A 15,582-nucleotide genomic window follows, 5' to 3' on the forward strand; every position below is an offset into this window, starting at 1 on the left:
CATCAACAATAACAATGAATTGTATATATAATATATATGTACACACACATAAATATATATACATATATACACATTCTAAGTAAAGGTAATTATTTGATTTTTCATATAAATGTATTATGATTTTCAACAAACTACTTGTCTATTATATTATCATACAATGCCCATTGACCAAGCATTTTTGATTTGCTATGAAATACATTTTGACAATATTTTTCTAAATTTGTATAATATTGAAACAAATTAATTGCACCTGACAATTTGGGTTTAATAAATATGCATTTTTGCTAACAAAAGAAGAAAATTTTCCAAACAACTTCCATCAATATTGCCTAGTAACACGATTCTTTTTGTAATTTTATAATCTTTTTCAAAGGCATTGTACCATTTCACAAAATCTCTCCAGAAGGCAGATACATACACACAGTCATAAAGAATATGAGTGACTTTCGCTTTTGCAAATGAACACAAGTCATTGTCTACAAGTTTAAGTTTGTGAAGGAAAGAGTTTATAGCTATATAACACATAAGTATTCGGTATTGAAAATGAATTTATTTTGTCTCGTTTGTGCATAATGATGCATTCAAATAATAAAATTTCCAACATTTTTCTGAAATAGTTTCACTGAGATAAGTTTCTCACTTCTCTCTTTTGAGTTGTGGGGCTATGAACTTTTCCTTCAAAACTTAATATAAAAATTTAACATTAGAACTAGAGTTCATTTTCTGTACAATGCATTGACTTGGACTCAACAATTCATGATTTACTTTGTTTTTGAAAGCAGCAATTTGTCTTTTAATCTTTTTGGGTACTTTTGAAATAAGACAATAGCTCAAAAAGTTCTTTGTACCAACCACATCTTTTACATCAGTAAAATATTTGAATTTTCCATTCTGCTAAACTAAATCATTCAAGGTCTTAATGCCTCTGCTAAAATTATTGCATACCTTTGAGCCAGCAAATCTAGATCCAGGGGAAAAAACAGTCATACAGTATATTGAAAGTGTGCAATCTTGATCTTTAACTGTTTATATTTTGTATTATATTTAGGAATGCGTAGATGAGGTAACTGTCAAGAGCAAGAAGTTTATACGTGCCTTGATGACAGCTGTTTGTGAAAGTGCAATAAGCGGTAAGTGGATGAATGATGAAGTTAAGATTGATGTAAACGTATTATAACACAAACTGTCATTGATGTATTAATCTATATTTATTAGGATCTGGAAGTGGTGCTCGTGTGCTTCCGGAAGTGATCAAAAATAGAGGAAATTTGCTTCAGAAATATTTGGATCACCAAGCGGAATCTGAACTGCAAGCTTTGTATGCATTACAAGCCCTTGTTCACAAGCTGGAGCATCCACAGGGCAAGTAGAATAATTATTTTATGTAGCCTGTTTTCTTTTAGCCAGTACTATTGAGTCTAGAAATTTAGCCCTAATATTGTTTTGATAAACTTAGCCCAAATATGGCTAATATTAGCTGTCATTTTGTCACCAAAAATTGAATTCAATGAAAATTACTGTATATTATATATTTCAGTAATATTACCAGTATTTAAATATTTCAAACACTTTTTAACCTCAAAGCAGGCACATGAATGTGTAATTTTTGTGATTAGATAATTATTGTCTTGCAAGACAACAATTCTTTCTTGTATATTTTTTTTGCAATTAAAGCTGTTATCTAACGTAGTTTTATTAGGTTTCTCTTGTTTTTTGTACAAAATGTTTTTTATTGGTCATTGATATATATTCCTATGCCATTGAGAAATTTTGACAAAAAATGGTTGCCATCACTTTAACAGCTAATGCCCCATTAAGCAGAAATGAGATGATTTATGTACTACATGTGATATAGAATTCTCCATTGAAATTTGTTTTTTGAAAATGTGTAATGAGTTGTTAATGTTATTTATTTCACCAGGAGTGTTGCGCACCCTATTTGATACCTTGTATGATGAGGACATTATTTCTGAAGATGGATTTAATCAGTGGGAAAAAAGTAAAGATCCCAATGAGCAAGAGGGAAAAGGAGTCGCAATGAAACAAGTAGTTCAGTTCTTCACATGGTTACGAGAGGCTGATGAAGACCTGAGCGACAGCTGAGAATGGCCATATCATAGATCTTACAAAATTGGGGAGTGGGAATTTATGTCTTGTTTATCCATGTGGATGTTCAGTGAAATCTTGTGAAAATACACATTGTGAAAACACACATTTCATTTGAGTGGAACTGATGTTTGTCAGTCCAGAATTCAGTTATGGTGATCTTTCACCATACACCTCATGTTCATGAGTCCTATTCTTGTTGGAAATCATGTTGTTACAGATTGTTTTTAAGTGAATGTTGATAATTTCTATGCTTAATTTCAAATGAGCAATTTAGTTACTGTTTGGTGTGATTGCCAATCAGAAGCATGGTTTAAAACCAATATTATGAAGGCTGTGCAAATTTGTGTGTTTACTGCAGAGAGGACTGCATCGATTGCTCATTATTGGTCCGGGCATGGTTAATGTTGTCAGATAGAAAGAATCATGAAATAATTGGCATTGATTCTTCAAAATAACTGATTGATGAAAACCTCTGGTGCTATTTAACCTTGCTGGACACTTTCATAACCAGAATGAACAAGTTGGGGAGAACCATTAATAGCCAACAAGAAAACCATTGAACGTATGTATGTTGTGTGAATGTTGGAGTTTGGTGCATGTGCTGTAATTTATTAATTTTACTTTCCTCTGAAGACATACTGCCTATGATGATATGCAAGTGAAAATTCTTCTGGTCCATATTTTTGTACAGTATATTTTCTGTGTATGATTTCCAATGTGATAAATAGAATACCTAGAATATAACAATGTACTTCTTATTTTGATGATGTGATTTATAAGTACTTTGTTCAGTGAAAAATGTCTGGGAAATTTTTCTGTTACAAAAGTATATGTAAATTTTAATAGATTAATATGGTAGAAAGAAAATAGTTATTTTCTGTTACATTTCCAGTATGTCATGACAAGCATTTTCATTGAGTTTATTTCTAGAAATACCCCAATTTCATATTTGTTGTTTGCTGAGGAGACTTGTGTAAATAGTTTATCAGACAGCTGCACAGTAACTTGAAATAATGTCTGATTTGAAAATTTTCCTTTGAGGCTCCTTTTCACATTGTATATGTGATCAATATTGCTACTGATTTCCATAATGAGGGGTTGTAATGAAACAGAAACATTAAAGTGACATCGGAAAACATTTGGATCTTGTGTTCTTTTACAGTAGTGGATTATCAGGTTCGTGAGATCATTTACAGATTGCTAAAATCAGCCAAGGGCAAGTAATCTAGTCAAATCAACAAGAAATCCTGAATCTGCATTGGTTATAGCTTATATGGAGACACTTGTCACATACACAAGGTCACCTTTACAAAATTTAAAGCAAACCTGCTAAATGAAAAACAAAAGGAATGATTCTTGGATGTGCTTGTGAATTTTTCTCGAAGTATATCGATGGCATAGAAATGGATATTAATGACTAAATGAAAACATTAATTTTGTACAAAAACAAGAGAAACAAAATTAAACTACTGTATAAATGGTATTTTTAGCGAGACACATTTTGTTTAATGATTTGTCTATAAATTACGGGTATATATTTTTAGCAAGACGCATTTTGTTTAATGATTTGTCCATAAATTATGGGTATATATTTTTAGCAAGAGCTAATAACTCCAAGAAAGATAAGTTATTACTCCAATATGGAATGAATATTGGCGATATTCATTTGCGATCTCGACACTGTCACTAATGCCAAAATTAAATCCTCGCTAAAAATTCTGCTTAATACAGATAGCCACGATCTAGTTCATAAATACAACCTATCATTGGGTCAAATGCTGTCTGATGTGTTTCATACCGATTGTTAAGCCGTTCTTGGCACACTGATTTTGACTGCGGATAACTGCGTTTACCTGAACAGGATATAGGGCTCACGGCGGGTGTGACCGGTCGACAGGGGATGCTTACTCCTCCTTGGCACCTGATCCCACATCTGGTGTGTCCAGGGGTCCGTGTTTGCCCAACTATCTATTTTGTATTGCTTGTAGGACTTATGAGATTGATCACTGTTCGTTATCTTCACCTTTCATCAAGATCACTGGATTCATTTGACCTTGATACTAATTTGTAGGCCCTGTCATTCTCTTTTCATTTCCAAGGGGCCCTAGGACTCTATCATATCAGCCAAGTTATATCTGTTGAATTTGGAATTAATTTTTCCATGTTAAACCCACCCCCATTTGATCCCCCAAAATGTCATCCTCTTGCCATTTCTGAAGATCCCATGTTGCTATTCAACATATAGTGTTCAATCTGAAAATATGAACATCTAGATACATTGGCCTATCATATCATTGAATATCTAATACTTTTATCAACTGGTTACGGAGGACGATGTCGGACAGTTTTAGGCACGAGAAAGAAGCGGAAGAATAATAAGAATCGAGCAGAAACAACAAGTCTCCAAACTTCGTTTGGGAGACTTAATAATTTCTCATTTCCCCATGTGCTCACTCTAACATTACCACAAATAGATTGGCCGATCCTTCATCTATTCACTTAGTAATGTTTCCCCAAAACTGACCAAGTTCACCAACCTCTAATTTTGCCCCAAAATGAGGAAAATTAAAATATCCTTGCCACATACACCTCCTCAATACCCATCCAATCTGTATATCAAGAAAGGTCCTCCCTTGAAAACTGGGGGAGGAGTTGGACGGTAAAATCATGTGCTCTCTATGTAATATTTCCTCAAAACTGACTAACAAAAATCGAAGGAAATCAAACTTCTTGCCACATGCATCTTCAATACCCTGTAAACTATGAAGGAGCTAGACGGACAAATCATGTACCATCCAACATTAAATTTCAAATAAAGGAGGAAACCATGACAACAGAGGTCAAAGTGGACAAAAACTTGCAGCATGATCTAGGGTGACCATCAAAGAAACCGATATGTGACAAAATAAATTTCCCATTGCTCATTATAATCATACAAATAGTTTGCTTGATGTCCAGCGGTAAAGAAGACTTTCTATTACATTTACAATACATGCATACATATGACCAATCTAGCTAGCTCACCCTGGTATCTGAACCCCGGAGTCATAACCACTTACAATTCTGGTAGAGGGCTCATTGTCCCGTATAATCATGCAACCATTTTGTCTCCTTGAGGTCCATAAGTAAAAAAGATTTTCTAAGATATAAATCATTTTAAATATATGAAAAACTTAGTACCACCCTAGGGCATGAACCCTGAATTCAAGGGTCATGAATTTTAGATTTGGTATAAGACTCATTGCTCATTATGATAACACATCTGTATCACGCCAACAGTTTGATTGTTTGATGTCTAGAAGTAAAGAAGAACATTTTCTAAAATATAATGCATTTCTAATAGATAACCAACTCAGCCTCATCCCCAGTCATGAATTTCACAGTTTTGGTGAGGGGCTCATTGTTCATTATAATCATGCCAATACAGAAGATTTGTGAAGATTACATTAATTCTTATGGTTTTAGCCACTCTCCTCAGGCCCAAGGGAGGCAGAGACCATAAAATTTCAACACTTTGGTTCCCCTTGACCCATAGATGTTATATATACCAGCATTGGCTGACACTGGTGCAGCCAGTTTACAACCGACGCACAACCACGGACGAGAACATAGAAACTGGTCGCCGTGACTCTGACAGTTGACATATAAACAGTTGAAGCAGGCACTCCAGGTCTTAAGATTAAAGCAGAAAACCCTTTCGCTTGATTTCAAGAATTTGAAGAAATTTTCTAATCAGATCATTTTCTTTAATGTGGGAACAGTTTTGCAGCATGCACTGTCATGAAACAATATAAAACAAATTTAAGCTATGCAAATTAGGTATCGTCAGTATATCTGCTCAACACTTGAACAGTAAAGTGAATGAAATTGCAAAGAATGTGGTAATGGTGAGCTTCAATTCAATAGCTGAGTTCGCCATGTTTAGATCATAATCATAATCGCGAGAGAAGAGTGAGAAGGACAACACGGGTAGATCCAGTCCAGTCTCTGCTTCCAGCATACCACTAGCGTACGACCAGTTGCTTGGTGGCGCAAGTTGGAAAGTGTTTTCGCCATATAAAAGAATTTCCGGAAATACGTATGGCGATTTGAAGGTACCAGACAATTCAAGATGAGTAAAGTACGTGTTGGAAACTCGGGAACCCTCGCCACAGGTAGATTTTTCGTTGGTTTTGCACCTAACTATGCCACACACTTGGATGTAGTAGGTTCCCTCTTTTGTGTGCAAACCATCAAATGCCCCGAGCGCATACATTTCCGTGAAATTGTCACGTGACGTGTAGGAAGTCGTGCAGCATAGTTTATTATGACATACCTTTGCTTTTCCACTCGAAGTTTGAAGAAGAACATAGTTAAAATTGTCTCCAAATGTTTTAGCATGAAAAACATCAGACCTGTTCGTTTGTTCATCAGAACTCTCTGGTGATTGGACAATATCCAAGTTTTCACTGTTTGGAGATGGATTGTATGACAGCATGTTTTTACGCAATATTTTAAGATCAGACACCAGTAGTTTTCCGCCACTTGTAATATCATTATCATAGTAATATGTTCTAGCACCTTCTGGAGAATATATTCCACTTCCTTGGAAACGGTATCGAGGGTTGTGCATATTGGCTGCCAGGAAATTGACGCCTAAACCGGCAGCCACCGCGGAATGGAACTGGATCGCTGCGAGAAACGGAGGGGTATCCATCCAAGCCGTTGGAAATGCAATGTTCCCCACTCCTCGTTCTTTCGCCAGAACTACGACTGGGTTCCGAAAGAGAATGTCAAAACAAGTGAAGACGCCAAATATTCCGAATGGCGTTTCAAAAGAGACCGCGTCGTTTGACGTTGAGGGATTGAACATGAATTCATAAAACAGGTTGATTTTGTGATACTTTGCTATCAGTGTTCCATTGTTGTCATACACTACATCGGTGTTAAATTGATAATGGCCGTCTGGCGGGCATGTGTCTTCTGCACCACAGGTTTGAATATCCCCCATATTGGCAACTATGTAGAGAGAGTTGTTCTTAGCTAGACAGCTGAAAGCATGCTGTACTTCCGTGTTGGGGTACTTGTCAGAGTCCTCGCACGGGTTCCACTTTTCTTGCTTAGGGTCAGGTATGTATTCAAGGTACGGTCGAATGGATGCTCTTGTATGTCCCATGTACGTCACCCCATCCTCCGGAAACACGATTATGTCAACATCCTGCAAAGGTTAGAAATTGCGATAATTACCCATGGTAGACTAAAGAATTTCAAAAACAACAATTTTAACAAAAGTTTTGAATTTCACATTCAGAGGTCCACACAGAAAACCATTATTACATATCTAAACAATGAAACATGGTTTTGTTCTCATTATAGCGGATATTGCGGATGCCAGAAAATTAAATGACGCGCGTGCGACACACCAATTTTTGTACAATGCTGGCGACCGTAATATCCCCAAATAATGGAGACAAAACACCACTGTATATTCGGTGTTTAGGTCTATAATGCATGCATTTACTATCAAATCATATTACATCGGTCGCGGTACCGCCTATCGGTTAGGGCGCTCGCTTCGCAACCGTAAGACCGGTGTTCCCAGTGTCATGTATAGATATCTTATAAACGGGTTTTACTTTTTTTTTAAGTCCCTCAATTTATGTCAATATCTATATTTGCCTGCACCGACGATTTAATAATAAAAATGATTTGTAGCCAAAGCAGGCGGAAATAGAGTACCTGTATATAAACTTACCAAACTTGGTAATTTTCTTTGACCATTTTAATGTCTTCAAGATAGAAGATATGGCAAAGTTCTCATCATATCTTTCAAATAGAGGGGGGTGAATGTATTCTCAGAGGTCCAGTGTGCTGTTTGTAGAATTTCCTTGACTGAAGCACCATTAAATAGGGTCCAAACTGAAGCACCATTAAATAGGGCCCAAACTGAAGCACCATTAAATAGGGCCCAAACTGAAGCACCATCAAATAGGGCCCAAACTGAAGCCAAGCATCTTGTATCACATCTTACTTCCCTCAAATGCAATTGAGAATTCCCACACTAAGAAGAGAAACAATCCATATCGACAAAGACCCTTTTTGCAGCTGGCCTATGCAAGACTCATTCTTCTGCCTTATATATTTTTTTCTCTTTCTATACATTTTAAACAGCTGCAAGGACAAAGCATCAAATCCCCAGAATCAGTAGCAAAGTCAAATCTAGAAATGAATATAGGACTCTGTCGTAAAAGGCGACTAAATGGGGCGGTCCTTCGGATGAGACCGCAAAAACCGAGGTCCCGTGTCATAGCACGTGTGGCACGATAAACATCCCTCCCTGCTCAAAGGCCGTAGGTGCCGAACATAGGCCTAAATTTTGCAGCCCTTCACCGGCACTGGTGACGTCTCCATATGAGTAAAAAAAAATTAAGCGGGACGTTAAACAATATACATCCAACCAACCACTTAGTCTTGCTGACCAGAAAAACAGTCTCCAAATCAAACATTTCAGATCAATAGACTCTACAGGAGAGTGTTTAGTATAAAGAGCCAACGAGACTGTTTGGTAACAGTAGTGTAACAGATGTATTTGAATTAAGAACTCCCTTTATCAAATCGCATTAATTCCTTTCAGTGCTAACTGTACTTTATGCCAGCCTATGTGTATCCTAGCAATGCCTGCTTTATATCCTGCATTGGTAGATGCTTTGCATTCTTTGTTCTCATGTAAGTACACTAAAAATCAGGAATGATTTCCACAGAGGCAGACTAGGGATCGATAAATTTTTCATTGGTCTTGCATCACACTCTTTTTGTGGTGGGCCTTCTGCATTTATCAACGAAGCTCTTGGCCTTACAAGAAAGTGATTTCTTAAAATACCTATGCCTGATACCTTTCAGTTTTAAACTTTCTGACTCTTAATGAACCAATTGACCTCTTTGCTGGGTTAACAGTCTTGGAAGTGAGGGTAGCTTTCTCGAGAGGTCTACTCCAGAAGCAGAGACACCATGATTGGCATGGAACATGTGATGCTATCAGTACACGCTGCTCCTGAGCTACCTTCTGTGGTACTAATTGGAGGAAAATATACATAAGCAAACACTCCTGTCAAATTTATATTTAAGGCATCTGTTTCAAATTTTGTCTCCATCGGATGCAAGGCAAAACACTAGCAATTTCTTGTTCTCCACTGTAGGAAATATGTCTTTGTTTAGAGAACCGAACCTCTCGAACACTTAATTTGCGATGCTTTGATCCTAGCTCCATTCTGTCAGGCGAACCCCTATTCTCCATCTGGACAAATCGCCTGCTACAATATTTATCTTTCATTGAATGTGAGCAGCACTGAAACTCGCATTGTACCGAACTGCTCACTGCAAAATCTCTCAAGTTATCTGAAACAGAACTAAAGACTTGGTACCTCCCTCCTTGTTGATGTAGGATACAGTCGTTGAATTGTTGCATCTAATGAGAACTCTCATCTCCTTGATATGAGGTAAAAACTATTAAGGCAAATTGTACCACCTTCACCTCTAACCAATTAATACGATTAGAGTATTGGGGAGCATTCCATTGTCCTGCCATCTGATGGGCATATAAATGGACACCCCAACCCTTATCTAATGCATCCGTCCACAACGACACTGCCTCCAGTTGGCTGACAATGTTAGTGTTGATTGAAATTCAACACAATAAACTGTTCCTGTGTGGTTGCCATAATGGCATAAAGTAAAACTGGATAGGCCGCATATGATTTTGACTAATGATAATTCCATTTACTTAATGAAGATATTGGGTTCACGGATGGCGTAATCGGTCGACTGGGGATGCTTACTCCTCCTAGGCACCTGATCCCACCTCTGGTATATCTAGGTGTACGTGTTTGTCCAACTCTCTATTTTGAATTGCTTATAAGAGATATGAGATTGGTCACTGTTCATTATTTTCGCCTTTCATATGCAGACGGGCTTTAAAAACTTGTGAACTACTGTCCAATTTTAAATACGTATCTTCGAGATCTCTAGATCAGTAGATTCTGAAATCTCTCCTCTGACGGATACACTTTTCCCTGTGCCAAATTGAAATATGCCCCTAGATAATGTGTATTTCCTCAAATGGTATTAACTAAGATTTTTTTAAGCTTATCAATAGACCATGTCTTTGAACAAGAGTCTACAGAAATATCTTTCTGTTGCAATAACACTTCTGGTTTTGATTTTTTTTTTATCAGTCAATCGTTCAGATGCATGAAAACGTGGACTTGTTGAGATCTTGGGTAACGGTCGATTACGACCATGTCAGAGCTTTGTGAAGATTCTGGGTGCAATGCAAGACCAAATGGCATATCTTGGTTGAATTGGTAATGTTTCCCTTGAAATCAGAACCTTGGTGGGACCAAAAACTCGCCCCGAAAGTAAGCATATTTTGGGTATAATGATATGACCCAATCGTTCGGCCGCAGAACTCCTTGAATTGTTCTGAAAGTTTCCATCTTGAAATGAGAATGTTTATGTGAAAGTTACGATTTTTGAGGTTTAATATTGGACATAGCTCTCCGTCCTTCTTTAAAACTAAAAAGAAAATGCTGTAGTACCATTGACATTCCTGGGTTCTTGGTACTTTCTCAACAGGCTCTCTTTTCTAATAACTGTTTTACTTCATCTAAAATAAAGTATCTTTCTGTAGTTAATTGAATACGATCTCTCTGATCCCGTTTCTTCGCGTTGTTGAGGAAAATTGAAGTTTATTTTCAAGATCCACTGGTCGGATGTTACCTCCCTCCAATTCTGTAGAACCTGCAGTAATCTGCCATCAACGGATGGAGTCCTTGTCTCTGATACGTGTACTTTGGGATTTTTCTTGGCTGAAACCCGAACTTCCAATCCTCTGACTTCTCAAAGCCTGGTCTCTCATAGAGCCAGTTTTGAATGGAGTTAGTTTCTTTCTTTCTGTCATCTTTAGTATCTAATCTCCTCTTTTTATGAGTTGTGAACGTATACATTTCTCAGAAAATTTTGTCATCTACTTTTCTTTTCAATTATCTCCTTTTTGTGACTCGCAAGTGTGTTTCTTTTGCATCACGCAAGTTTTCAGCACTGCTGTGGAGAGGGTTTCACGTGCCGAGGGCAACGCCTTTGGGGAATATGAATTTTCTTGGGTGAATAAATCTTCATATCTCCCTCACTATCATGCAATAAATGTATATTATTATACCTCAGCATGAGAATTCTATGCAACGGGTAATCTGATTGGTCTAGATAGTCACATGCCAGGAATGACAAAACTTCATATCTCCCTCCATCCCTGGCACGTACGTGACTGTCTAGACCAATCAGATTACGTGTTGCATAGAATTCTCATGCTGAGGTATAATAATATATCCCTGTTTCTCTTCATCAGACACATCACGATCTAAATAAGTTATTAAAGAACCATGCGATATCTGTCTAGGTAGGAGCTCATATCCAGTCTTCTCAAGTCACTATTTGCAGACTTATCAGAAAACTTGTAAGGCATCACCGCTCTTCGGTTTCTGAAATCTGATCTCATAATGCCTTCTTTGATATTCTTATCCACTGTGGAGATGCACAATTTTTTTTTAAAACTATCTCCATCAATTGTATACGTTTAGTCTTGCAATGAATTTCCCCTTTATCCTGCAATTATTTGTCTACTCTCTCCACTACTTGGACGACAGACCCATCTAATGGCAATGCTACACACCATTGCTTATGCAGATTCCTTAAGTCTTCAGACACACAAGACTTGTACTTAGAGTCGCAGCTCTTTACCACCATAGGTATATCTAACTCCGCTGCCATACGAGAGACGAAACCTCTCCAATCAACCTTGCACACACTGGCATCAGAGAATAAAAGTTTGGCCTGTCTCACCAAAACCATTTTTAAAAGGCCCATAACATCATAAAAACGTAGTATATCCCTTCGATTTTGCCTCTGCTCTGAAGGCATATCCGATTAAATTGAAACCCATTGAACCGTTTATATACCCCCATGTAAACTTTGGTCTCAAATTGTCGCCGCGCCCTACTTGCGAGGTCCACAATTTCAACAAATTTGAATGTGCACTACCTGGGACCATGATTTAAAGATACTTTGAAAATCTACACTATATCAAGTACCTTCCATGTTTTCAACTTTTTGTCCCAGTGGTTCTCGAGAAGCCTTTTTAAACGACTTCACCCTATTTGGGCATGACATCGTTTGAACAAACTCGAATTCTTTACCCGAGGGTAATTTGTGCCAAATTGTTCGAAGTTGGTCTTGTGGTTCTGGAGATGAAAATGTGAGATGGTTTACAGGCAGACGATAGACAACTGCTACAAAGGGTGAGCGGCTCCGGTTGAGACATGTGATAATGAAAATGCTCACTTTGGCCAGAAAACCTACATGATTTATCTGATGTATGCATGTATAAAACTAGAGGTTCACCGGGGAAAAAACCCCTACGTGATTTATCTTGTGTATGCATGTATAAAACTAGAGGTTCACCGAAAAAAAACCTACATGAATTACCTGGTTTATGCATGTATAAAACTAGAGGTTCACCGAAAAAAAACAACCTACATGATTTATCTGGTGTATGCATGTATACAACTAGAGGCTCATCGAAAAAAAACCTACATGATTTATCTAGTGTATGCATGTATAAAACTAGAGGTTCACCGAAAAAACCCTACATGAATTACCTGGTGTATGCACATGCATGTATAAATACTAGAGGTTGACAGAAAGAACCTACGTGATCTATATATAAATGAATAAAACCGGAGATGTACGCAGGGAATCTACATTATCTATACATAATTATAATCAAGAACAGATGCTAAATGGGTGAACAATGCACGCTTTCACCTGATCCGCCACCTTATTTACCCCAGAGCTGCTGATCAACAGCTAGTTAATTGGAAAACATACTCATCACAGAAAATGTTTGCAGTATCACAGTTACTGCTGGCATGTTGTTTACTTCATTACTTCAGAAAGCACGCAGAATCGGAAAGGGGGGGGGGGTTACAACGTTCACTTCGAGTTATATTTCCATGCAAATAGTTATACCTACCTCCACACGCAAAGTAAGATATATTGGGTGACTGAGTCCCTCATTTTTATAGCAAAATTGAATGATAAGAATGTATGAAAAATTGAACCTTCATAGTGACGTATACAAAGTTTCCCCACCGTTTTGTTTTTTACTTTAATTGAAAAATCATGGGAACAAATTATATTCCATACGGTAATTTGTATTCGTTTTACCTATAAACATAAAGGATCAATTCTAATTCCGTACAGTGACTGTGTTACTTCTGAATTTTATAAATCATAGTACACATTCATATATATGATTAAAATTCAGCAGGTCCAGTCCAAAGACTATTTCTACCTACGTAGTTATTAATTAGCTACCTAGGTATTTAAACCTACTTAAAGTAGCTACTTCTGCCTACTTTTACTTGTTTTTAAAAATATAAATAAATTAAGGCGCATGTTTTAAACAGGTCAGTCGTTTTATGTATCATGTGCATGTGCACGGCAAAATTCGGAGTGTAAATTTGAGTACTTTAGGGTGGGGAATGTAGAGGAAATGCATGAAAAATCGCCCCAAAAACCTTTAATGTAAAAATGCATGAAGATAAACTATAAAATTAATACAGATTTGTAAGACATTCTAGACTTTTTATCACGTAGCTTTGATCCTAACGTCCTAGAAAATGGAACTGGATGTAAATTTGAAAGGTTAGAAAGTAATCATTTTTTATCCAATATTTTTATGGTATTCATCGTCAGTGTAAGTGAATCATATTTGCGCCGTTCCTGAGTTTGGCCACGAAATGCAAGTAAAGGAAAAAGTAGGTAAAAATAGCTACCTGGAGTAGGTTTAAATACCTACGTAGCTATAAGTAGCTATGTAGGTAGAAATAGTCTTTGGACTGGACCTGTTCCGATACCTCTTTATTTAGTGACACCGAAATCTTTAATCCGAGATTACGAAATCTTGTGTAGTCTTGTGACACCGTGTCTTTTGATCTGAATTCTTGCGTAATCAAAACGAGCTTACCTGGCGGTGGGCATCCTCTGCTGCAGACCGGAAGACCCCGAGGTTCCCCATCATGTACTGTAAAGCCTCTTGTCGCGTCACCACAATGGTCCTGTTGGGTGGAGAGGTGGCGTGCTCGTAAACTGCAGCTCGAAACGATTTGTCAGTGTAACCCTTAACGTTAACGGCCAATACTATAACACTGACCAACACCAGCCTAAAAAAAATCGCCGACATCCTGCCGCTTTAGAAACCAAATAAACGGTAAACACTGTTCACTTATTCTATATATTGAACTTTGCCCTCCTCAATTGACGCTGAGTAATTGCTGCACACGACAACAACAAATTCCTAACCTTTTGGTTAAGATCTTATTCTCATAATTTGTGAACTTTGAACATCTTAGTCACAAGAGCACGTGATATGTGACTGATAAAACTGAAATATAGTAGAAAGAAATTCTTACAGAATGTTCTCCTATGCATATATGCAGTCGGTGGGAAGACGGTCGGCCAAAATAATGAAATGTTGTCCGATTTGCGTCTTCCTTCACGACCCATTTGAGACATACTTTATTTACTTTCACTAAATCAGATATTGCTTGTTTCCCTTCGTGATAACCATGCCATTGCATAAATAACGTTTCTGGCCAAAAACATCAACAGCGACATTCGATGAATAAACTGGTCTACTTTTTAATCTTGAAAGAGATTCATACATGCTTTGAAAGATTTTTTTTTTTTTTTTAGAAATGGCAGATAAATCTTTAGAGTCGGATCATTTTCAGAGTTGGTTGAACCAAAATATTCTAATTTTGGCCCTTTAATGACTTAATTATTACATATGTATTTGAAAAGGGGGGCTTTGAAATTCTTGCGGCATACAAGATATTTTATTCATTTACATATTACGTCACTATAAACAAAATTATACAAAATGTATATATACAAAAGATCTACATCTAGCATGTACGTGTTAGTTCGTGATTTATGGCCTTTGACCGAGATCAACTCCTGACAGTTCTAGTTAACCGTCAAAGCTCCCGATTCCAGTGAGTCGTACGGCTGATAAGAATTTTGAAGCAATGTTTGGCCATGCGGTTATCAGGAGATCGAAATTGATACTTAATGGGAATTTATCAGAATTATGAAGAGGTAGACACACAAATATTACCAAATCAAGTCCACTAAGTCTGAATTTATTAACTCTCGTTATCACGTCGGTCTACAGGAGAAGTCAAAAGTCACTGATCGTGATTGTTTTGTATTTAAATCAAATGCACCTTTGAAATCAGAAAAATTGGTTTTAAACCTTTTGTTTTGAAATTGACCAGTATGTTGAGCTCTATCCTAAAGAACAAAAGATCGCGGGTATAAAAACTGAACAGCTGAAGGAGGACACCGAGTGCATTGATTACAAATTGATTTAAAAGCCCA

General features: G+C 37.1%; 2 protein-coding genes across 17 annotated transcripts in view; one reads left to right on the forward strand and one right to left on the reverse strand.

Annotated features, from left to right (window-relative positions):
• Positions 1–3,247, forward strand: part of LOC125678860 (eukaryotic translation initiation factor 4 gamma 3-like) — a 33,577-nt gene extending 30,330 nt beyond the window's left edge. For all 16 annotated transcript variants that reach the window (XM_048917625.2, XM_048917632.2, XM_056162655.1 and 13 more), the window contains 3 exons: positions 1,049–1,130; positions 1,216–1,362; positions 1,922–3,247. In XM_048917625.2, the coding sequence (XP_048773582.2) occupies positions 1,049–1,130; positions 1,216–1,362; positions 1,922–2,103 (411 nt within the window). In that variant the 3' untranslated portion in view covers positions 2,104–3,247. The remainder of the gene's footprint in view (positions 1–1,048; positions 1,131–1,215; positions 1,363–1,921) is intronic.
• Positions 3,248–5,833: 2,586 nt separating this feature from the next.
• On the reverse strand, positions 5,834–14,715 carry LOC125678926 (pantetheinase-like). Its single transcript, XM_048917748.2, has 2 exons — positions 14,168–14,715; positions 5,834–7,306 (listed from the first exon to the last, which is right to left on the reverse strand). The coding sequence occupies exons 1-2, from the start codon at positions 14,381–14,383 to the stop codon at positions 5,948–5,950; spliced, it is 1,575 nt and encodes a 524-aa protein (XP_048773705.2). The 5' UTR covers positions 14,384–14,715; the 3' UTR covers positions 5,834–5,947.
• Between the last annotated feature and the right edge of the window lie 867 nt (positions 14,716–15,582).

This window comes from Ostrea edulis, chromosome 1 (assembly GCF_947568905.1).
Source record: "Ostrea edulis chromosome 1, xbOstEdul1.1, whole genome shotgun sequence".
Lineage (NCBI taxonomy): Eukaryota > Metazoa > Mollusca > Bivalvia > Ostreida > Ostreidae > Ostrea > Ostrea edulis.

Coding starts and splice junctions, on each gene's coding strand:
- LOC125678926 (XM_048917748.2), bottom strand. CDS start 14,383: ATGTCGGCGATTTTTTTTAGGCTGGTGTTGGTCAGTGTTATAGTATTG. Junction 7,307..14,167: donor CAGAGGATGCCCACCGCCAG/GTAAGCTCGTTT, acceptor TAACCTTTGCAG/GATGTTGACATAATCGTGTT.